Raw genomic sequence first — 23,641 nt, 5'->3', positions numbered from 1 at the left:
ATTTGGTAAAATGTTATTTTTATTAATGAAATATCATTAATAGTCACTTAAGCCTCTTGATCTTTCGTCACGAAATTCTCGACTGATGATATCAGAAACGAGGAAATGCATGCCTAGAATTCCTCCAAAATACATTGAAATATAAAGATAGAAAATCACACTTGCAATCAATTAAGTACGCCTCTAAAATACTCCGAACACTTTCCTTTTTTTCTGGTCAATAAATAACTGTAAAATTAATGACGAAAATGTAAATTAGAAAGCAAGAGTTGCATTATCAATTCACATTTACAACTTTTCAGTTTCCATTTCTTCTCTAAAAGTAGCTTCAGTTAGAATTCTGTAAAGTCACCAAAATGGTTAGTTTAATGGGAGCTTGGTAAAAGTATGCCCAGTTGCACCAACATTGTTTTGATTTTAAGTGAGTCTTAATTTGCTTAAAGAGCTTGTCTATCTTCATCTTTCTTTCTAAATAAAGACAGATAAACTAAATAAATAAAGATATATATTTGAGTCTTACTTAAAATTAAAATAACGTTGACGCAACCGAGCCTTGTCTATGTGTGAGGCTGGCGTTCCATAACGCGAAAATCCTCCGCGGAACGGAACTATGCGGTCGTTTCGCTTTCTTTTTTTTTTTCTGATCGGTCACGTTGACTCCACGTCTTCCGTTGTGAAATTTCCGCACTGTGGGACGCCAGCTTGACAGTACTGCTGATGTAAGGAGAGTTCGAATTCGGCGCGAATGTTCTCGATACATCAGGTGCGTTCGGGGAGCTCGCTATTAGTGCTATTCAGCGCTACTGTGTCATTCGATCTTTGTTGCATATCCAAGGAGCGATAAAGATAGAAGAACGCGGTAGCGTTGGTAGCGTGCTCCCCGAACGCACGAGATGGGTGTCCCCCTCCGCCATTGCTTCGAGCGCGCGCCACTGCGCATGCGTGCTATTGGCGCTCCCCCCACCACACCATGGCCGCCGTGCTGCGAGCAGCTGCGCGACTCTAGAAGCTTCCGGACGGTGCGGCGTGACGGTCGCTTGTTTGTGGTATCGTGCGGTCATTCGAGTGGTGTCCTTTGCCGCCGTAGCTCGTTCGGTGTAAGAGAGAGAAAGAGAGAGATCTCGTTGTCGACGTCGTCGTTATATCTCATGTATCGTTCAAGTACGCGGTCGTGCGCGCAGCGACTCGAAATGTATCATCAGGTATTCATGTAGTATCGACTGCCGCCTTACGCACGTTCGCACCACACCATCTTCATCGGAAGAGCATCGTCGAGGATAAGCTCGAGTGCACGGACGACGTCGCGGACAACCGAGAAAAAAAGGAGGAGAGCAGCAGGACGACGAGCAGGAGAGAACGATTCGGCCGTAGCGGAAGTGAACGACAAAACACGCGACGATGGATCATAAACGCGTGTACAAACTCGTGCTGACTGGAGGTACGTGGAATGTTTGTTGTCATCGCGCTCTGTCGCATACGGTTATCGCTCCCGGCTGGGGGGTGGCGGCGGCGAATAGTCCACCTGAACGCGGACTGAATTCGTGGGGAGTAGCGTAAACAAAACGAGACTCTACCGTCGCGAGGTCGCGCGAGGTAGAAGTCGGACGTACAATTTTCCAGAGTCACAGATTAGCTTCGATCGAAAAAGGGTTTGCGAGCATGCACGGGGGACGTCTGTGTCGCGCCCGCAGTGCCGTATTTTTTCACAGGTGCACCAGGGTGCCAGCCGGGTGCGCCGCAGATCTATTTTACAAATGTATCTGGCGAGCCGAATGAAAAAAGGGCGGATAGACTGAGATCCTCGGTGGCTCATTTGCGCGCGACCCTCTGCCACGCGACTCTCGTCCCTTCACGCTCTTCGTCCTCCCCGATTTTGCGATGTCTGTCGGTCGCACGTTATCGTAGCCACGCGGACATCGATCGATTCCACGCGCGGAGACACGCGCGAGCCTTTCCGCGAGCGCGGCTATACCGGGTGTGATTGGGGGAAAACGGCCGATGTGTTGCGTCAGAAAAAGGAAGGACAGAGAGCGGAAAAGAAGAAGAAAGAAACGCCAAGTCGTTTGCTAATTCCGTTTGTCTCGGACGATCGTACGAGGGTCGGTTGAGTCGTGCGATTAAATTAAGTCGCGCGAACGAGGAGGAAGAATTGTTAAGTATTACGGACAGAGGGAAATTCGACGCGCCAAGTCTCGACGTAATATCCGAGAAGCACCTTGAGAGGATCGGGATCCCAAATTTAGCGCTAAACACGGTTATCTAATATTTAATTCGAGATTTATCTAACAAGATTGCGCGCGCGATCTTTTCAGCACGTTCCACACCACGTGAGTCACTACGTTGAACTTTCCCTTTGGGTCATTTTACGTTGGATTCTTTTGGATTCTCTTTAGCTAAGATACATTCTTGCCTTTGTAGTGAAATATTTTTCAAGTATGTCCTTTTTACTGGAACCAAGGCTCACTTTTTGCTTTTACAGTGAAACAGATATATAACCTGGCGTCGAAGGAAAAAAAAGAATGAAGTTTCCATGCGGCATTACACCAGGAAAAAATACTTGAAAATTTATATGTAGGATAGTGAAAGTCTACTTCTATGAGATAGATTTTATTTTACAGAAATCGACTTTATTCCACAAGAAGCAACTTTACCAACATACATTTCATTTCACAAACGTAAACTTTGTATTCCCCACAAATAAATTTTCAAGTTTCTTTTTCTCAGTGTAGTTGAGCTAAAAAAAACAAGCCTATTTTGGCTCTAAAATAGAACTATACGAACTTTTATTAAGTATTTTGTGAAACATATTTGACAAATATTTTTATTTATTTGTTAACGTTTATTTTTTTTATTATTTATTTATTCAACAAATATATTCACATCACAATGTCGGGCACTGATCATCTATGTGGCGTGGGTGATGTCGTATAAAATTGATTTATGGAACGTGCTGGATAAGATATGCTATCGCTATTAAACACGCGGTGTGTTTAAAGCTACATTCTCTATGGACTGATGTGTCTTTAAGTATATTAAATCACGAAATTCAGCAACATTAAGGGCCGCTTTTTCAATGATAGTTTAAACTTAGATTTCAACTTAAACTCTGTTTAAACAAAACAAATGCATTGTTAGGATAGAGTTTAAACTTGAATCCAAGTTTAAACTGCTATTGAAAAACCGGCCCTGAGTCCCTTATGACTGATCAGATTGTGCTCACATTGATCACATAGAATAATGAAATAGAAATACGGAAAGAAATGATTAAAATTTGTCTCAAACAACGCGTTATATTGAAGATAATATGAAAATTTGTGAACGCAACGTTTTTTGTCGCAGTTGTACAACAAAAAATTTTCATTATTGTGTATGAGATAAATTTTATAATTAACAATACAATATATATTTAGTTCATAAATGTAATCAAAGGAATTGTAAAGTTTACATCATCGATTATCTTACGTCGTGACATAATCACGAAAGTCTATCTGGGATAGTACAACGGTCACTTTTTTTTATTTTAAGAAGTTCCCAGATGAGATTATGTGCGTCTGGCTTGCGAGTATCGTGACATGATATTTTTTTTCCTCAATATACTTCGATAAGCCGTCCCTAAATATTTGTTAGCGATAAAAAGCCGCTAAGAGCCGGTTTTTCAATGATAGTTTAAACTTAGATTTCAACTTAAACTCTGTTTAAACAAAACAAATGCATTGTTAGGATAGAGTTTAAACTTGAATCCAAGTTTAAACTGCTATTGAAAAACCGGCCCTGAGTCCCTTATGACTGATCAGATTGTGCTCACATTGATCACATAGAATAATGAAATAGAAATACGGAAAGAAATGATTAAAATTTGTCTCAAACAACGCGTTATATTGAAGATAATATGAAAATTTGTGAACGCAACGTTTTTTGTCGCAGTTGTACAACAAAAAATTTTCATTATTGTGTATGAAATAAATTTTATAATTAACAATACAATATATATTTAGTTCATAAATGTAATCAAAGGAATTGTAAAGTTTACATCATCGATTATCTTACGTCGTGACATAATCACGAAAGTCTATCTGGGATAGTACAACGGTCACTTTTTTTATTTTAAGAAGTTCCCAGACGAGATTATGTGCGTCTGGCTTGCGAGTATCGTGACATGATATTTTTTTTCCTCAATATACTTCGATAAACCGTCCCTAAATATTTGTTAGCGATAAAAAGCCGCTAAGAGCCGGTTTTTCAATGATAGTTTAAACTTAGATTTCAACTTAAACTCTGTTTAAACAAAACAAACGCATTGCTAGAATAGAGTTTAAACTTGAATCTAAGTTTAAAGTGCTATTGAAAAACCGACCCTAAGAGATCGTGAGTGGACGAGCATGTCGCGTTACACATAGATAATGTAAACATTATCAATGGGCATTGATAGAACTATCTTACATTCTACTTATTTATCGTCCTTTATGTACGACGTGACTTATCAATGACCAACGACATCATGTAATGCACATGGTAGATTCGTACTAATAATCGTTATTTAAACTTGTTTCAGATGAGATACTTAGATAATTAATAGTCCAATTTTAGTAACCATATTAATAATCATTATTTGAAACTTGTCTCACATGAGATACTCAGATATGAATTTAGAATTAGATTTGAATTTTCTTCTTGAATTATCCAATACATGCGACATTATATTTGCAATCGCGAGTTAGCTGAAAGATTCATACCTAACTCTAAATTCAAATCTGAGCATCTCATTTGGGGCAAGTTTCAAGTAACGACTATTAATACAGATAGCAGAGTCTCATTTAAATATATCGTTTCATATTTATCATTTGTATATAATACATGGATAAAATAGAAATATATAATAAAGATAGACAAACTTAATCGAATTATAATTGTATTATAATCAAAGTGTTTTCCAATGGATTCTCGAAAAAATCTTCCAATGCTTCAAACTTATATAAAGCAAGCACCTTTCATATTTTTTTAACGTAAACTTTCTCAAACTCCTTGTACAAGATTGAATCTCCTGGTTTGTTTCACAAGATTCACGTAAATCTCACAAAAAGTTCGAGCTTAAAGTCGCTTTTATACGGCTCACGTGCCATGACTTCGTTATCACTGCGACAAATCCGGTAGGATGTGAACTATTAAGAGTATCAATCCATTCGCAATTGATCGCGCTGACGTTTTCGATCGACTCAGTCGGGACAGAAAAAGACAATGCTCGTTTTAGTAATAACATTTAATAGCGCTAATAATACTGTCCTCGCCAATAACGGAGCAAAACGTTTCGACGTCCCCTCCTCTAAGCTTCTTCTCATGATTTTCTATTCAAAAGTTGTCTATTTTTGCGCACTCGGCAAAGTGATCCTTCCGTCAACCAGTTTGGCCCTTTGAGATTATTTTTCTATTGCTCTGCTATTTTCGCTTTTATCACAGGAAAGTTAATTTTGGGCCTTGTTAGAAGGTCTCAAGTGGGCCTAATAGCAGGACTAATGCGTCACTGCATTCCCAAGCACGATGCATCATACTAAGTTAATAGCCGTGTCGGCGCGCATCAATTACATTCAATTTGAGTTTTATTGGCGTCTGCCATTTCGCGTACCTTTGTCCCATCAATTTTTTCTTGTTTAAAAATTCCGTACTTGCATCATCGTAAACAATACTGTACGTATCTGTATTTATGTACCTGTGGGACACCAATGCAGACGGAAAATATATTTTTTGTGTATCTGCAGTCGTCGAATTCGTTCGTTTTGTGTTTGTGAGTTTCTTTTTTACAATCGCTTTCTTCCTTTCTATTCAATTTATTTTTACAAGTAGAACTTTCTCCTTCTGTAAATTGCTACGCAACGTATATATAATTATTGTTAGCTATCCTTGTACACTGAGGAAAAGATACTTGGAAATTTATTTGTGTGATACAAAATTTATTTCCGTGAAATAAAGTATATTTCTGAGAAATAAAATGTGTTTCTGTGAAATCAATTTTTGTCCTACAAATAAATTTTCAAAAATTTTTTTCTCAGTGTAATCAGATCAAAGAGTCTTATCGACGAAATCGACGGCCGATCGAATCTTTATTTAAGCGGAAGTAAGTCTGATATAATATTGCTGGATAATTTGAAGAATCCGATGTATTCGACGAATGATGCATTAAAAAAAAACATCTGAAACTTTTAATTTGTTGGATATAAAGTTTATTTCTGTGAAATGTGAACTTATATCTCACAATAAATAATCTCACGATAAATAAATATATCTCAAAATAAATTTTCAAATACTTCCTTTTTCAATGTGATAATGCTTGGAGCAATGGGACATTTTAAATATAAGTTGACGCGATGTATTCGCTTTAATGTTTGTTTTTCAAAGAAGAAAAATTTCGGTTTCGATATAAACTGAGAGAAAGATACTTGAAAATTTATTTATGCGATACAAAGTTTATTCTATGAAATAATATATATTTTCGCGAAATAAAATTTATTTCTGTGAAATATAAACTTTTGTCCTACAAATAAATGTTCAAGTATTTTTCTCAGTGCATAAGCGCCTCAGGGTCTCGCTGATTCGTCTCATTTCATTCAGTTATGTGTCTGAAAGATTTTCTATTGGCGCGTTCTTACATTTTTATTTATATTCCACTCACGATTTATTTCAATATAAATCTAACACATATTTACGTTTACAGGACCATGCGGCGGCAAGACTACTGGACAAGCCAGATTGTGCACCTTCTTCGAGAACATGGGCTGGAAGGTAAACAATCTTTCGAATTTTGCCGTCAGTTTTCGCGAAAAAAAAAAGCGGAAGAGCGTGTTGAGTGGTCGCGAATTTTCTCATCGTGCACACGACACTCGCACGTTTCTTCGATGGTCATGTGATCGACGTATTGTGCATGTAATGTAACTATTATGTCATATAATAGCCCCCCGAAACGACAAGCTTCAGGCTCGAATCCTGGAGGTGATATTTTTAATTTTCACGGTCTATTCGCGTAGTCGCCGGTTGAGACGGACTTGTGTCGCGAATTTTGTGGCGCGACCAGCGATCGTAACGAAAGTGGTTACCTTTCGACATTTTGCACAGATTTATTTTCTGGATAATTCACGCTAATCGAGCGCTTAATTAAGGCGGTTACGCCAGTATCTTGCGTGGAAATAAGCCTGACACCCGTTTCTAAAAAAGGAGAAAAAAGTGAATGACACGCGAACTTGCTTCGGGGGGCTCTTATCGTTGTGAATTTGATAGAACGGTGGTCTTTCCCCTTCTTTTTCAGGTGTTCCGCGTCCCCGAGACCGCCACTGTGCTCCTGAGGTGGGTATTACAAAAAAAAAAATTCCCCCGCCGTTTTGCCATTTAATCGGGTTTGTCGTTTCTCATAGATAACAGCGTGAATGTAAAAAGAAATATATTTTCATGCAAATAATATACAGTCGCATTATGTACATATCCGTGCAAAGAAGGAATTTAAAGGGACTAAGTGCCCTTTCGAAAAAATTCACACGAATAAGAGAACAGACGGTTTGAAAAACTATTTCAAACGCATCACTTTCTTTCGAATAAGTTCATATTGTAGCAATAGTTATTTTGTATTCAATGTAAAGATTATTCGAAAAACGAACGCGGCTTTTATACGGAAAGAATATCATAGTATTTTTTTTTATGTAAATTTTTGTCTGTTTTACCATGTTTCTAGTACTGCAGGGAAATAAACTGACAGTAACATCTATCTTGCTAAAAAACAGAAAATTTGGCTTGAAACACAGTAAGATTTTCTCGATAACACTTTTCAGTTCCTAAAATATAGATAGCACATTTGAAGTGAAAGAATAGTCGATCCTTGCAGAGTCTCTATTTCTCAGCTACAAAATTCAATAGCGATTTTCATTACAAAAATCTTTTCGTGTATACAGAAGTAATATATTTATGGAAATTTTTTTTCAATTTTATTATGTTTCTAGTAGTGCGCAAGAATAGGCTGTCAATAAAGTCTATCTGGTTAAGAGATATAGTTACACTGAGAGAAAAATTATATTAAAATCAACAAATATTTCCTTGATGTGGGTGCTATTAACATATTTATTTAAATCTACACTCTCTTTATTTAAACCAAATATTGTTTATTTAAATCAGAAAAACAATATTTGATTTAAATAAAGGTAGATTTAAGTAAATATATTAATGGCACATTAAAGAAATATTCGTTGATTTTAATATAATTTTTCTCTCAGTGTAAAAAGTTTGCTAAGAAATTTTGCTGGAAACATGCAAGTTTTTCGATAACACTTTTCAGTTCCTAAAATATAGATAATACATTTAAAGTGAAATGATAGTCAATTGCTGCAAAGTGTCGATCTGTTCCTCAGAGCTACAGAATTCCACTAATTTTCATTATGAAATTTTCACTATGAAATTCTCTCCGTGTAAGTTCTTCCAGCTGCGAGCTCGATACCTTAACAATTGCCATGTTAAGATTGTTCGATACAGTCGAAAGATTTCAACTCGCTCGGCTCTTCAGCGCGATATCAACATTATTAAGTATACCATCGGATTCGTCTTGTCTCTACCGATTAAAGCCGATTAATAAACGTCTCGTTGCGCGTCGCGCGCGCACGCACGCACATTTTATAGCGTATCCGTTTGTTATACCAGTTGTCTCATCTGCCGTCTGCTTTTTTTCTATTTCAGCGGCGGCATCAAGTTTACGGACCTGAACGCGGAGGAAGGTAAGTCCTCACGTCGCACTTTCACGTTCTTCCCCAATCTCACCCTCCCGCCAACGCCTCTCCGTGAAATTCTAACTTTCTAACGGTACCCTTTTCCGCGTCTGCATGAACTTAATCTCGTACATGACTGCGCCGCGTGATTACCTGCTCTAATTATGTGACATTTGCATTATGGAAACCGACGTAATCGTCGCGACGAGATCGTATTTGATGTCGCGGCCACCCATAAATGAGATCTCGAGACGTTCGCGCTGTCGAAAATTGGCGCGCGTGACGAGCCGCGCAACCGGATCGTACCGGTTTCGATTCCTTCGATCGGAGAGCAAGTTAAAGCCACTGTAATCGGCGTAATTAAGTAAGAGGACACTTGCGTAATTAAAAGATTAATTGTTGCCCTCCTCTCTCTATCTTTTTCTCTTTCGAAAATAAAGTCGATTTAAGAGAGAGAAAGAAAATTCGAGCAGGTCGTGAAGAGACCGTCGCGCCAGAATCGAACGCAAAATACGAGCGGGATGATACGACAATAAGCGGGAAATACGACGCAAAGCGGGGCTCGATAGTAGATATAGATTGGCGTGCACGCGCGAGGTCCCGGTAGTGTATAACGTATGTATGTAATCGGTGTGAGAGAGAGAGAGAGAGAGAGAGAGAGAGAGAGAGAGAGAGAAAACGCGGTCCGGTCTCGCTCCGTGCGTTGTCCCTGTGCGAATTGTTACGCGCAATGCATCCGCTCGCTCCCGTGCAGATTTACGCGTGATGGGTGGTTTTATTTATTGCATCTCTCGAACAATCGCAATGTCATGTTTCGTTTGGAAGAGCCGAAGGATCACGCAAGCTTGCCGCCGCCCGGTGCAATAGTGCGATTGCGTAACGCCAAAAAATTCTTGGCTTATGCACGCGCGTTAGCGACTTGGCCTTCCGCGCTGCGCGAGGTGTTGCGAAGGACTTCTCGCGCGAATCTCTCGGCGCGCCGTAACATCTGCTGACCGGTAAATAATATTTCGACCGAGCATTCAGGTCGATAGACGTCGAATCGATAAACGTCGCGCCTGACTGAATAACGTTTGCATCGGGAAAAAGAAGAAAGCTGCACACGCGCGACATGCCCGCGATAAGTGCCTGGAGAGAACTTCGTATTCCGGTCGGCAACAGTCAAAAACAGACTTTAGCAATTCAGGCATTTATTGAAAAGAACAATTAGAGAAAATGGATAAAGAAGTCAAAATCATTCTAATAATTTTCACATTGTATTACGGATACAGTAAATTTGACGATCTATATACCTACGTGGCATACGATACAAGAAATATTAAATTAACTAAGGTAATTGAAATCAGTATAATTATAAATTAATTAATATATTATAATTTTGTAGTAAAGGGTTCATTGGCATGAAATCCTTAAAGAAATATGTAGTAATTCCGGTCATAATTCTGCACAGTTAAGAATTACAAAATTTGGCTGCAATTTGCCCCTTGTGCTCAGAGAGTAATTAGTCTTCGGACGTGGTTCAAAATTTCACTCCACACGAAAATATTGTAGTACGAAATGTAGCCAAATTTTTGCAATTCTTGACAGTACAAAATTATGACTATATATTAATATTATTACTATATATTTCTTTAAAGATTTCACGCATTTGACTATTTACTTCAGAATTATGATATTTTAATGAAATTAATTAGATTAATTTTAATTATTTTAATTAATTAATTGCCTTAATTAATTAATTCATAAAAACGTTATCAAAAAATATAATGTTAATATGATTTTCACTACAATATTTTCCCCGTGTAACACGGAGAACATCACTTTCGTACAGCCTCCGCGTTTGCGATATACTTTCGAAATTTATTCCTCTCTCCACGTGCGCGGCTGAACTTCTCGCCGTCTACACACGCGCTCTCGACGTTTCTTTTCGAACGATTTGAGATTGGCACTTCTTCGAATTTCGATGAAACTTCAAACTATATCTCGCCGCTTTTCAGAAGCCTCGGATTAATTTTCTAACGATATGATTCGCTCAGGAAATCTTGATATTAGATATCAGAGATTAGATATCGAAAATGTCTAAGAAAAATTGCAAGTTATGTGTGTCGAGATGCACATAAATAAAAGCCACGCGCCAGCGTGGTTCTCCCGTGACATAAAATTCGCGAAATGTTAACGGGTTTGAGATAGTATTCGGCTGCGTGGGCGATGGTCATCACACATCGACGTTCGACACGTTTGTTCGTTCCTTACGTAAGACGATCGCGCGCACGCGGCTTTAATCAGCTCGCCCTTGAACGGGAACGAATGCGCGCGAATATCAGGCTTCTTCGCTTATATTTACGTTTACACGTATGTTTATCGCGCCGCATAATTGTTGACGCGGCTGTAATTAGCGCCGTTTGAGAGAAGCGTCGGCTCTCCTTATCGCGCAAATTATCCGAAAATTTGCTCGTTTCGCACAAACCTGTTGAACAAAACGAGGAGCAGAAACTCCCGCTTTTGTGCGAGAGCATACATGAAATATAGAGGCTGGTTTTCATATTTTTAGCTGAAAGTTACGACAGTCGGCGAATGTAGAGAGAATATCTAGTCACGGGGCATGTTAAGACCCGAATGTGATGTTTCGCGTCTTTTAAAATGTGCATTATGTAATTTAAGTCCCGGCTCTCGGGATTATATGTGTCTTCGACGCGCGGAGAGTGTTCCCCTTCTCTAAATTTTTCTCACGACTCCTCGCGAGAATCGCGGTTAAATCGAGAAGAAATCACGCGGCGAGCCGAAAGAAGCCGGTCTAAATTCGTCCGTTCGTTGTCGCCTCCCGCGCGCGACTTGTCATCCTTTTGTTTCTACGTGGAATGACGTGTTTGACAGCGTGAAATACGATGCGTGCGCGAACGAGATACGATGACGTTCGCAAAAGATGTACGTTGTAATTCACTCGTGTTTCCACCTCATCGATGTCGGCGTTTTATTAGAGCTTCGAGATCGGTCCATTGCGAATAGCGTCTGACGGCTTCTGGAGGCCGCAAAATATTGGCGAATGAACGCAACGACGGGGGAATTCTCGCGTGTAGCCGAGTTCTTGATTCTCGAGACCGAGAAAATGCTTTCCTTCCGGGAAAAAAGAAATTGACTCCTCAACCGAAATTTCGTCAAAACACACACCTTCCACTTGTCCCCATCTGTTTAACCTCCCTTATTGGAGAGAAACGCGAATATCCCAATTTTTCGACTCGTGACGACGAAGAGATCCGACCACGAGATCGCGTCAACAAGATCGGTTGGTTCTAGCAGAGAGCGCTTGTCCTTCACGCTCAAAGCCCTCCCCGCGTCTACTAATTCGTAAGAGCGGCTCCTGCAAGGGTGAGGCGAGGTGGCCGGATATCCTGAAGGTCGATTCCGGTGTGGGTGAGTCCTACGTTATCGCGCTAGACTGGAATTCGTGGCGCAACGAGTGATACGACAGTAATACAGTAACAGCGTTTCGCTTTGCCCAATCGCCTTTGTACGCGGCGACTTTCATACACCACTTATTCCGCAATTTTCATATCCAACCTGGTCGCTGCTTTGGACCAACAAATGCTGTGTTTAGACATTTGCATTCGTGCTAGGACCCACCGCTGCTAGAAACCGACTCACTTGTTGATCAGATCTGCGAGGGTCGATCAGTAAAATCTCTCGTGCGAAAAAAATGAGATAAACGCGCGAATCTGCTGAAATTCACGAAAGGCGTGAACGGTCGAGAATCTCACCGGGAAGTTCGCGATTAATCTTCCGATACACTCTATGAATTAGTTTTGCGACGTGCACGCCGTATTTTTATCCATAATTCCGAAAGTTACATCAAATCAGGCTTCCCCAAACTCTCTACTATTTTTACCTTGATAATTTCAACGTCAAAAACATCAAAATGAATATACGTTTTGTTAGTAGCAATACCATTTTTTAATTTTGTTTGTATGAATTGATGTATTATTTTGTTTTAGAAATATTTTAATTTCATTTTAGTTATGGAAATACATATTTTTTCGAGCATTTTTCAGACGAATTATTTAACGGATTTGTTGTAACTTAAAAAGTAATTTTGAGTATAATTCTACGGCTGTCATTTTAAAGAGATTTGCCAAACTCGGTCTTTTTATCATGAGTTTTATTTCGTGAGACATCGAGACTTTCTATTCTCCTTCTTTACGAAAATCAGCATTGCAACTATTCACGCTAGCGCTTGAAGTTAAAATCCAAATCCTCCTTTTGAAATAACATTGCAAATCAAGCAGAATCCGTTAATTTTCATAGTAATCATGTCTTTCCTTGCGTGTGTTGCAGCGTTCAAATTTCAGGAAAATCTCCTGCGCACGATGTTGCAAATAGAAAACACCTTCTTCCAACTCGGTGAGAGCTGCTCGAGGAATTGCTTGATCATCTGCGATCGCGGCGCAATGGATGCCTCCGCTTGTAAGTACAAACTTTTAGAGAAAATGACGATATAGTTGTACAGAAAATAATTCATACATACTTGATGTGTTTTAAGTTTGCTTAAATACACTCTCGCTACACAAGATTAAATTGAAATCGTGTTTTATCCAACTTCTAGTTTTTATATAAAAATTGTCTTTTCTTTTTAACTTTATGCTTTTATATGGAAAGATTCAAAAGAAAAATTTTCAGTTATCTCAAAAGACAAATGGGAACTCATGATGGCCTCCAACGGATGGAACAATGTCGAGCTTAGGGACAACAGGTACGATTATAAACTTAATATTGGAAGAAAATACTAGTAGTATTTCGTTATTTCAACTACAATTGCCAAAAGAAGAGGACTTGGTTTTCTTAATTATTCATTCGTCTATGTTTTATATTAAACCTTTAACTATACATATTCTTATCCTAATATCACAACAGTTATCTTTATGATAAAAGTTTAAATATTTGTATTTAGAGACCGAAACACACAAAAAGAATCTGCAAGATTCTTAGGTGTGTATTCGGGCATTGGTACTTTAACCTTATGATAATACTTCGTGATAATCTTTCAAGAAAGTCACAGTCTAAAGGATATCCTAGTTTTTTCGAAACGCGTCTTAGATTAATCACTAGAGATACTTGTTTGCTTTCCAACTCTAATAACATCCATTCGACAGGTACAACCAGATTATCCACATGGTGTCGGCGGCGAACGGCGCCGAGGAATTCTACTCCACGGAAGAGCACGCGTGTCGTTCGGAAGGCGTGGAACTCGCCCGCGAACTCGACTATAAAGCTGCGGCTTCCTGGGTTGGTCATCCATACTTCGACGTAATCGACAATTCGCAGGATTTCGAGTCCAAGATCTGCCGAATGATCGAGTGCGTGTGCCAGAAGCTGGGCATCGACACGGGTGACCGGCTGCGCGCCAGCAGTCGCAAAGTTAAGTTCCTTGTCAAGGCGCCATTGCCGGCAGACGACAAGTTCCCGCCCTTTCAGGACTTCGACGTCGTGCACAACTACCTCCAGAGCAACAATCCCAAGATGCAGGCGCGTCTGCGTAAGCGCGGCCAGAAAGGTGAGGACGCTCTCATGTGTATAACGATTCTCTCCATTTTGTAGCAATAGTATTCCGTAATACGTTGGCATTACTTTGTAAATCAAATCACCAAAAAGCAGATATAGTTACATTCGTTAATACAATAGATTAAATGTGCGACTCAATGTGCAACTCGATTATTCGAAATGCGTTGTGTCGCGTCAGCTTGATACAGTAGTCACTGCGAATAGTACTTTTCGATCATTGAAGGGGCACTATGAAATATATCGTGAAATTAATGAAATTAAATTGGCTGGCGAATTGAGCGTCACATCGAAAGCAAGGCTCTGAATAGCGATGTAACTTGCATTTGTTCTTCTCAGGTCACTGGTCGTATATCCACACAATTCGTCGACCGAAGATATGCGGCCAAGTAATCGAGGTGAAGACTCAATTGACACATCGAGACTATCTGAACATGCTGTCTCAACGCGACGACTCACACTTTACTATATTCAAACGTCGTCGCTGCTTCCTCATCAACAATCAGTATTTCCAGTTGGACATTTACAGAGAACCAGCGCATCCTAGGTAAGACGACTTCCGCGATTGAAGCAAGTAAGAGAGCAAATAAAATTGAGCGAAACGAAAGTAAAAGTTAACTCGTTTGTTGGCAGGTGTCGAGGCTTGATGTTATTGGAGACTTATACGGCGTTGACAGGCGATGAACTGAAGAACATTCTGCCGCAATTCCTAACTATCGTGAAAGAAGTCACCGGCAATCCAGATTACAGCATGTTCAATCTCAGCTTACGCGAAGAGTGGAACAATACTAACAAATATTGCCACAACCTAAACGGTAGCGTATATTGATTAGAGATAAACACATTGGTGTTAATGAATATCTCTTATCGTACATTTAATATCGTTCAAAATAAACTGAAACGTTTTAATACATGATTATTGATACGTTATATTTAATCTATCGCCGGAAAAATGGGGTCTGAGAGACGCATTCCATTCCGCTTTCTTTAAATCTTTGTAATATCTTTAAAATTTTGTCTTATTATATATAGCTGTTATTAAATCTCAATATTCCACAGAATAAAATATATTATAAGGTTTGATTAAAATTATAAAAATACAATTTAAAAAAGAAGAAAAAATCCAGATTCCACCTTTACAATAAGCTATTGACACTTATTAATTAATATTTATTTTTGTATATGAGAGTTTGATTTATTTTCTTACATAAGAGTTAATATTTATGTTCTTATATGAGAGAATAATAGAAAATGTTTTTTGCAGGAACGATGCAATATGATTCTCTATCGTCGGAGACGATTTTTAAACTCTCGCCATCGAGGATGATCCTAAAGGCTGAAGCGCAGAGCAACGGATTCGACGGACATAGTAAAGCCGAAGCTAACATTTCCGGTGCAATCAGCAACAAGATAAACGGTATTAACGGCATCAACGGCATGCAGAATGGTCTCCCGAACGGTAAAGCGAAGCACGCCGAGCGGTACAATGTGAACGGCGGTAACTCGACTATGATACTGGACGACAGTCTACGGGAGTTGAAGATCGACGAGTCGCAGAAGAACGAATTCGAAGACATAATGCATTAACCGCACGACAGGCGCGCGAAAAATTTTAGGTGGCAATAAAAACAGAAAGAGATCTAGTAAGCTGCTCGAGTAATCGCGCACGCATGAACAGACCTATCTTCTATCGTTATCAGCACTGACGGATCATCTGAATTTTAATCCTGGTTATTTGTCGCATTTGCAAAGATTGCTGTCACTACTCAAAATGGGTAGACATCAATATTCCGAAGTAAACTTTGATATTTTGCTCTTTGAATGAATATTTTATTTCTGATAAGAGAATTTTGAAATCAATGAGTGTTTAGATAAGTGTTTAGATTCTATAATTCAATTCTGTATTACGGAAAAGAATTAATTAAATCGGCGCAACTGATATCTCGACAGTTTCGAAAAAAAGAAAGTGACTGCCGCGTTTACAGTTACTCAACGTCACAAATACAGCTTGAAAATAATATTCGCATGTAATAACACTGTGAATGATTTCTTTTACATTTACTGTGTCGCTGAGTAACTGACTCTGGTATCTCACGGGTATTAAACCAGGATTAAAGTAGCAACTTTTAGCAACCGATAGACCTGAAATCTCACATAGATAACGTCTATTTTTTAAGCGGGCTTGCGTGTCGTACTTAAGAGATCTCTTTGGCGAATATCATGGCCGATATCTTCGAAGTCTTCGTCGAATCTGAAGTATCCAGTGCACTCCGCGAATTTTATTTAAGTATAGTGAAATTCTCGCAACATGTTTCAACGACCGATTTCTTACGCAAATTAAGTCCTGAGAGTAAAAGATTTTTTTTATACCTTGTTAAGACTTAAAAAAAAAAACTTCCGACTTCAAATTAAGCAAAAAAGAAAACATGTAATTGAATTCGTTGGGTTCACTGGACTCCGACGTAGTATTTGAGGCTGATCTGCGAAGTGCGATAGTCGAGAAAAAGCAGAGTATAGTTTAAATATAGTCTAAGTCATTGACAATGCAAAATCACTGATAACACAAGGATAATTTTATTATTCATTATAAAGGGGATCGAGATAAGTGAAGAAATAAGTTAAAAATGGAGTTGAATATCGAGAACATTCGTAATTTCGTATTGAACACTCTAGATAAATTTCTGTCAATTTTGAACCTTTGTCGATTCTTAAAGAGTTTCTACGCGTAATTTTTCAATATCGTATACCTCACTCGCACCGCAATCACAATCATTCGTTATGCCATCATCGAATAAGTCGTTTGGAAAAGAAATCGCCTGGCAATATTTCTTGGTAATCTTTTTTTCGCTGTTTATACTTAATTTTAATATACAGATTTATGTAGTCCTACTTTATTATTTTTGAGTTAGTGTGAAAAATATTTAATGAACTAATTATTTCAATCTTTTTAAAAAGTTTTTTCTGGTCTCTGAACCTGTCGAAAACAAATTTTTAGATACTCGAGAAAAAAAACCTTGATGTCGTAATTATTATTTTATTGATAATTTCACACACGTTAGAAACTACATGTTGAGCTCTTAGTTATTTCTGTTTTTCGGTCATATATTTAAGAGCCTTCGCAGTTTGTATTAGAATTTAGATCCCTTCAATGTACTTAATATTATGCGAAAAAAGGGACATCGAGAGATTTAAAAAAATATTTCGACAATTATAGTATTTCGCGTTATATCTAAATTGTGTACAGTAATTCGGTGTCGAAACTGAGGTTTTAAAACTGAGATCGAAAATGAGTTGTCAGATTTTAACTCTTATTAATTATTATTATTATTATATATATATACATATATATACATATATATATATATACATATATATACACATATATATACATATTATACATATATATACATATATATATATATATATATATATAAATGCACACACACACATACACATATATATGTATATATATATTTTACTAAGTATTAATTATAATTAATATTAAGCCTTAAAAAATTCTGAAAACTCTTGAATTCGATTCTTAATTTATTTCTTACGCATTTTTATCGGATCAGTGATATATTCTTTTTGTTATATTTTTTTATGTGATATTAATCACCTCCTTTCATTTTTATGAGGTACTAATCATTTTCTTTCATTTTTATGTGGTATTAGTCACTTCCTCTCATTAATTTTTACTATTAAATTATTGAAATCGTTAAACTGTAAGAAAGCTTGTTACTCAATTAAAATGAAAGATTGACACTGATATAATTCAAAAAGGAAAACTTTTATGAATATTGTAAAACAATAATTACAAGAAATAATGAAATATTTTTGAAAAAAGAAAAAATTTTTTTTTATTAGAAATACTTATGAGTATCTTTTTTTAATTGTCTATTTTAGAGTAACAATTTTATTATACTGTTGGAAACACACTTTCTTATCTATTTTATAGAACCTTTTTAAAAAGTAATTCTGTCTTCATTCTGCACTTATATGTATTAAAATGTATTTTATTTTACGAAATATATCGAATTAAGTGATCTTTCCACTTGCTTATCGAGTACGTTTAAGACGTAAACGATTTTAGCAATTTTATATTTTTAAGTTTCAGATGCCCTATTATCGTATCGAATACGATTCTCCGGGGCCCGTGCTATAATTTCATGTGTAATCAAGTTCCTAATTTCGAATAGTTAAAAACTGATAACTCATTTTTAAGAAAAAGACATACGCGACGACATAGGACGATCCGATGATTATTATAATTAGGGCGAATATTTAATGATCAAACCTATCAGTACTTAATAATAGGTGCTTGTCCTGTGTTAGTAGGTGTAATTAAGTTAGTTGTACATAACGCGGCGCGATTGTTTTTCGTCGAACCTATCTTCTTCTGTGATTGATTGTAATACACGTTATCGATATATGTAATTGCGAGAGAAGATCTTACAAAATCAAACTCACGGGCGAATAATATGCCAACGCTGTTACATGAAATTAGTGAAATTTTTTTCGAAAAGAGAGCCTCTTTTCGGCCAGCATTAATTTTAAGAGTCTGTTAGTCCGTGGGCTATTTTGGAGCGTTTAATTTTTATCGCTCTTAAAAGGCTAGTGTATTTATATAAGAAGGAACATATTTATTCCTTCTTCTTTTTCCACTTTTCAGTTAGAATGTGCTTTCAATATAGCTCGAAGCATTTTTATTCAAAAATTTTATATTGAAATACTAAGATTTTTCAAATTTTTTATACCGCTATCCAACTTTCGCGGCTTATACTGGCTTCTTGTTCGCTCGAGTTTATTTTTGTAATTGAAGGTATTCAAGACGAGAGTTGCTGTAAAGTAACTAGGTGAAAAAAAAACAGGGGCAGAAAGGAAAAACGATGATCGCGATATCCTCCTGCGTATTTTTTGTCCGTAAACATAAATGGATTTTTGTGACGACACTTTGACGCACCACGTGTCGCTCCACGCATTTTCTACGCGCCGAACAAAACTGATCAAGCAAATTTCGCCACAGTTTAGAGACGAAGTGCCTGTGAAACGTTCATTCGCGGAAATAGAGGAAAAAGAGAAAAAAGAAATATATATGTATATACATATAAAAAAATATATATATGTATGTATAAACGCGAAAGTCTATATTTTCAATCGAGAGAATGCAATAGTGAGTCGACGCGCGCACTGATCGCGGTTCACGCGTATGATGATGGTTTTGAAAAGCAAATAAACGTTGTACACCCACAGACATAAGTGTCTGAAATAAAAAAAGAAAGAGGAATGTCGCGTACATGTCGTGTCTCTTGTATCTTGCCATCGTACATTTTGCGCTTAAATCTGCTAGAAACGACCAAGTCGAAGGATCCACTTTCTCTCTTTCTCTTTCTCTCTGCAAACAAAGTGCCCATTTATCATATTATTAATTGATGCAGTGTAAGCAGTTTTTGTGAATGATTTTTACAGTCTTTGAACGAAAAATTTTTCATATGTATCAAAGAGTAAATTGATAAAAAATATAAGACTCCCGCCGTCTTTCTGAAAAAGTTATTTTTGGCAAAATTGTGCAAAAATATATAAAATTATTATTTGCATAAATTTCTAAGTCTATTAGTAAAACATTCAAAATTTATATGACAAATATATTTGTGTATTTATTTTTGTGAATTTTTTAAAAAATTTTTCGTTTTTATATAAAACAAATTTTTTAATAAATTGTGTGAATAGATAAAATAAAATAAAAGTAATAAAAAGATAATAATAAAAGTAATAAAAATCGTAGTTATATTTCACAAAAGTGCCACTATACTAACTAACTACACTACACTACACTATACTAACTTCTTGGATTGGAAGGGATATCAAAGGAAATGCAAATTAAGACAAAATATAGTTATAATATTGTTAAATTGTTTATTGGCAACCTTTAGGGATTCTCGGAAGACCGAGGAACCTCTTCTTAGCCGCGATATTCTGATAAACTCCTATTAATAACTCTTTTATTTTGACCGGTTACCGTAATTTGTTATTTCTTTCATTAACAGACGATTAGCACATTAGTAATGTATCTTTCGACCACTGAACAAAGTTGCGCAAACTTTCGATCTGTCAATGATCCTTCTATATTTTAACATATTACCATAATTACTTATTTTCAAATAAGTAATTATAGTAGTTGATTAGTGTGTTAATAGAAATGGCTTTCTGGTGCCTTCGACAGTATTTAAAAATTATTGCAATTAGATCTTCACAAGATATCGAATCTGTTTTGTCAATCGTGACTATTTTAACTTGTTAGTATAATTACTTATCGTTTTCTCCGTTAATAGATCGATTCGAACATCGATAGATCAAGTAATGTACCAACAGATGATTCTTTGACAACTAATTACTTGACTAAGTTTTTAATTTGTCAGTAATTCTCTTATTTTCATCTCTATGGCGAAAATTACATGTAACATTTTCTTCGCTAACAAGTGATTAGAATTACTGATAAATAGTTTTATTTAAAAATTATTTCGTTTAATTCAATCTAATAGAACGTCGAGTTTGTCGACCGCAACATATATAGGATAAGATAAAAATCTATCTCATAAAAACAGAGAGAGAGAGAGAGAAATACAATCAGGTTGGCTTAATCTTAAGTTTCAGGGACGCATGGAAGTGTCGTGTGTCACTAAGTATACAGTTGGTAATATAAATATATATGACAAGTATATAATCGATAAAAGAGTATAATCATAGAAGATATAAATTACGCAATCACGATCGTCAGCCCTATCGTGATATTCTCTACATATAGTCGGAAGTACAAATCAAATTTCCTGACATTTTATATTAACGGAGAATTAATTATCTGGGAAACGCGCGTAATAACGAGAAGACAACACGTTCGCTTTTGCATCGCAAAGACGAAAATTCCAACGCTTTGTACATCAAATAACAATTCTCGCCTGGATTTTTCAAGACGAGTTATTCTCAAGAATAATTCCTATTCATGAATTTTTACAAGGTATTCTACACAACCACGCGGACGCGTGCTACCCTGGCGATAATCAAACTCACTCGGACTTCTTCATCCTTGGCATTCCTGTGATCTAACCTATAGAAGTCCCTGCATCTCTATTCTACACATCGCAAGTTTGTTCGCAATGGAAGCATAAATCGGAGTCGTATCTTTCTTCTTTACAATCATTAAATCGTTATACCTATTTTTGGGAGCTTCAAAGCCCGTATTTGAATCTTCTATAAGTTCTGCTTAATGCATTTCTCTCATGCGGCTACATTAAACAAGTAATACTCATCTCCACCATTTTCTCTATTTGTTTCTGTTAAAACCAATCTTTCTGTTTTTAACTTAATGCTATCTATCTAGCGACGCTTTTGGTTTGTTGCGCTTTGTACAGCTTGAAGACCCTCTTATTGGGAAGTAACAACTGAATGTGATTAAGGGCTTCTGCACTAGAATATCCGTAATGCGTTACGTTAACTTAAGAGTAAATTTATGTCAACGCACAAAAAAATCTGTAACGTAAGAAAAGACTTTCATAATGAATTTCTTTGTGCGTTGATGTAAGTTTATTCTTAAATTAACGTGACGTATATGGATGTTCTTGTACGGAGGCTTTGAATCTCCTTAAATCTGATCTACAATGTGCTATTTGCTTTTTGTTCTTTATCTTTTTCTGGCTTAAAGCCTGATCTCTACAATATGTTATTTGCTTCCTGTTTCTTGTTCTTTATCTTTTTCTGATTAAAGGTTTTTTTTAATTAAAGATTTAAATCAGAAAGAGATAAAGAAAAAGAAACAGGAAATAAAGAGCACATTGTAAATCAGACGTTAGATTCAAGATTTAAGTTAGAAAGAAATAAAAGGAGAAAAAAACAGGAAGTAAACAGCATATTATAGATTAGACTTTTTACGGGCTCTTCAATATTGCCCGTCTGAATTTCCTTTCCGATTTGTCTTCCCACTTCCCTTCTCATCTGATTACTAACAATATTCATCTACAGTTTTGGTTTGTTGTGCTTTGTACAGTTTGAAGACCCTTTTGCTGGGAAGCAACCATTGACTGAGACCTGGCCTCTTCTTACGCTTCTTATTGTTGCCTGTTCGATTGTTCTCCTGATCTACTTCATCGTTCTCGTCATCGCCAGTATCATTTGATGGCGGTTGTTGTTGTTGTTGTTGTTGTTGCTGTTGTTGTTGCTGCTGCTGTTGCTGCTGCTGTTGCTGCTGCCATTGCTGCTGGCCGTTGTATCGCGTCTGACAGACAAGCGTCTCCTGGGGTGCACGCAATGCTTCTAGTTCGGCCGCACTACGATGTAAATCCGAATCGTGCGCGAAGGCACAGTTATGACCGAAGCGGCAGCGGCCTTTCCGGTAGTTCCAGCAGATCTTGCGACCGTTGATGGTCTTGGTGTCGTCCAGTGTGGGCGTCATCTTGACATGCTTCTCCAATATCGCACTCTTTGCGCGTTCCGCCTCCACAAACGGATTCGAGAACACTGATGTGCGTAGCAACGTGGTCGCGCTGTCGAAGTCTGGTGTTGGCAATGGAAGTTTTTCTCTGGAAGCTGTTTCGGTCGCTCCAACCAAGTATCCATTGTCGTTCTCTCCATCCTCACTGTTGTTGTTCTCTTTCAATTCTTCTTCTACTTCTTCATTCTCCTCTTGTTCATCCTCTTTTGCCTGTTCTATTTCCTTTGTGTCCTCCTTAAAGCTAACGGTGAGGCAATATCAGATCACAAAGAACAAGCTGAATTCTGTACATAAATATCAGTTGTTTGAATTCAAATCAAAGAATGTTCAGAATAACACTGTTGTGATAGTATAATATGTAATTGAACATTTACATATAAATTATGATATTCTATATCTATATGTAGACAATGTAAATTATATATAAAACAACACATTGTAGACAATGAATAATTTATGGATATTGTTTAAAGAATATATAGTTAAGTAAGAATTTATAGCTTACTGAAAAATTAATAAAAATAAATTTATATTTTTACTTAATTTTTAGAATTCTAATATGAATTTATGAATATTGTTTCTTAGACATTATATGTCTGTTGTTTTTAAACACTATATTTATAATTAATACATATAATAATTGTTTTATAATTTAATATATTGCTTTCTTGTCTACTTTAATATAATTTACAATATGCTATATAGCTTACATTGTTTATATGGAAAAAACCATATACATACTATGCAGACAATACATAAACAATTCACATAGATGTGATTTTGAAATCTATGGCACTACCATAGTATAATGCGAATAAATAGCTAATATATAACTTTATGTCAGTGTAAATATATATATATATATATATAT

At 36.9% G+C, this 23,641-nt stretch overlaps 2 protein-coding genes across 3 annotated transcripts in view; one reads left to right on the top strand and one right to left on the bottom strand.

Moving 5' to 3' along the window:
• Nucleotides 1-1,015: 1,015 nt before the first annotated feature.
• LOC116848455 (TRPL translocation defect protein 14) lies at nt 1,016-19,581 on the top strand. 2 transcript variants are annotated; one of them, XM_032824565.1, is made up of 10 exons: nt 1,016-1,438; nt 6,707-6,774; nt 7,295-7,332; nt 8,707-8,744; nt 13,065-13,193; nt 13,407-13,479; nt 13,880-14,280; nt 14,625-14,832; nt 14,919-15,100; nt 15,550-19,581. In XM_032824565.1, exons 1-10 carry the CDS (start codon nt 1,399-1,401, stop codon nt 15,870-15,872), a joined length of 1,500 nt encoding a protein of 499 aa, XP_032680456.1. In that variant the 5' UTR covers nt 1,016-1,398; the 3' UTR covers nt 15,873-19,581. The 2 variants fall into 2 exon arrangements, with proteins under 2 accessions (XP_032680456.1, XP_032680457.1); XM_032824566.1 differs by lacking the exon at nt 7,295-7,332 and having other exon boundaries at nt 1,395-1,438.
• A 597-nt stretch (nt 19,582-20,178) lies between these two features.
• Nucleotides 20,179-23,641, bottom strand: part of LOC116848479 (putative uncharacterized protein DDB_G0294196) — a 4,104-nt gene continuing 641 nt past the window's right edge. The window contains exon 2 of the mRNA XM_032824604.1: nt 20,179-23,011. Within this exon, the coding sequence (XP_032680495.1) occupies nt 22,282-23,011 (730 nt within the window). The 3' untranslated portion in view covers nt 20,179-22,281. The remainder of the gene's footprint in view (nt 23,012-23,641) is intronic.

Source organism: Odontomachus brunneus, unplaced genomic scaffold (assembly GCF_010583005.1).
Source record: "Odontomachus brunneus isolate Ranch 3 - 2012 unplaced genomic scaffold, Obru_v1 Obru_scaffold_096, whole genome shotgun sequence".
NCBI lineage: Eukaryota > Metazoa > Arthropoda > Insecta > Hymenoptera > Formicidae > Odontomachus > Odontomachus brunneus.
The sequence above is the reverse complement of the archived record's forward strand: the minus strand, read 5'-3'. Positions and strand labels throughout refer to the sequence as shown.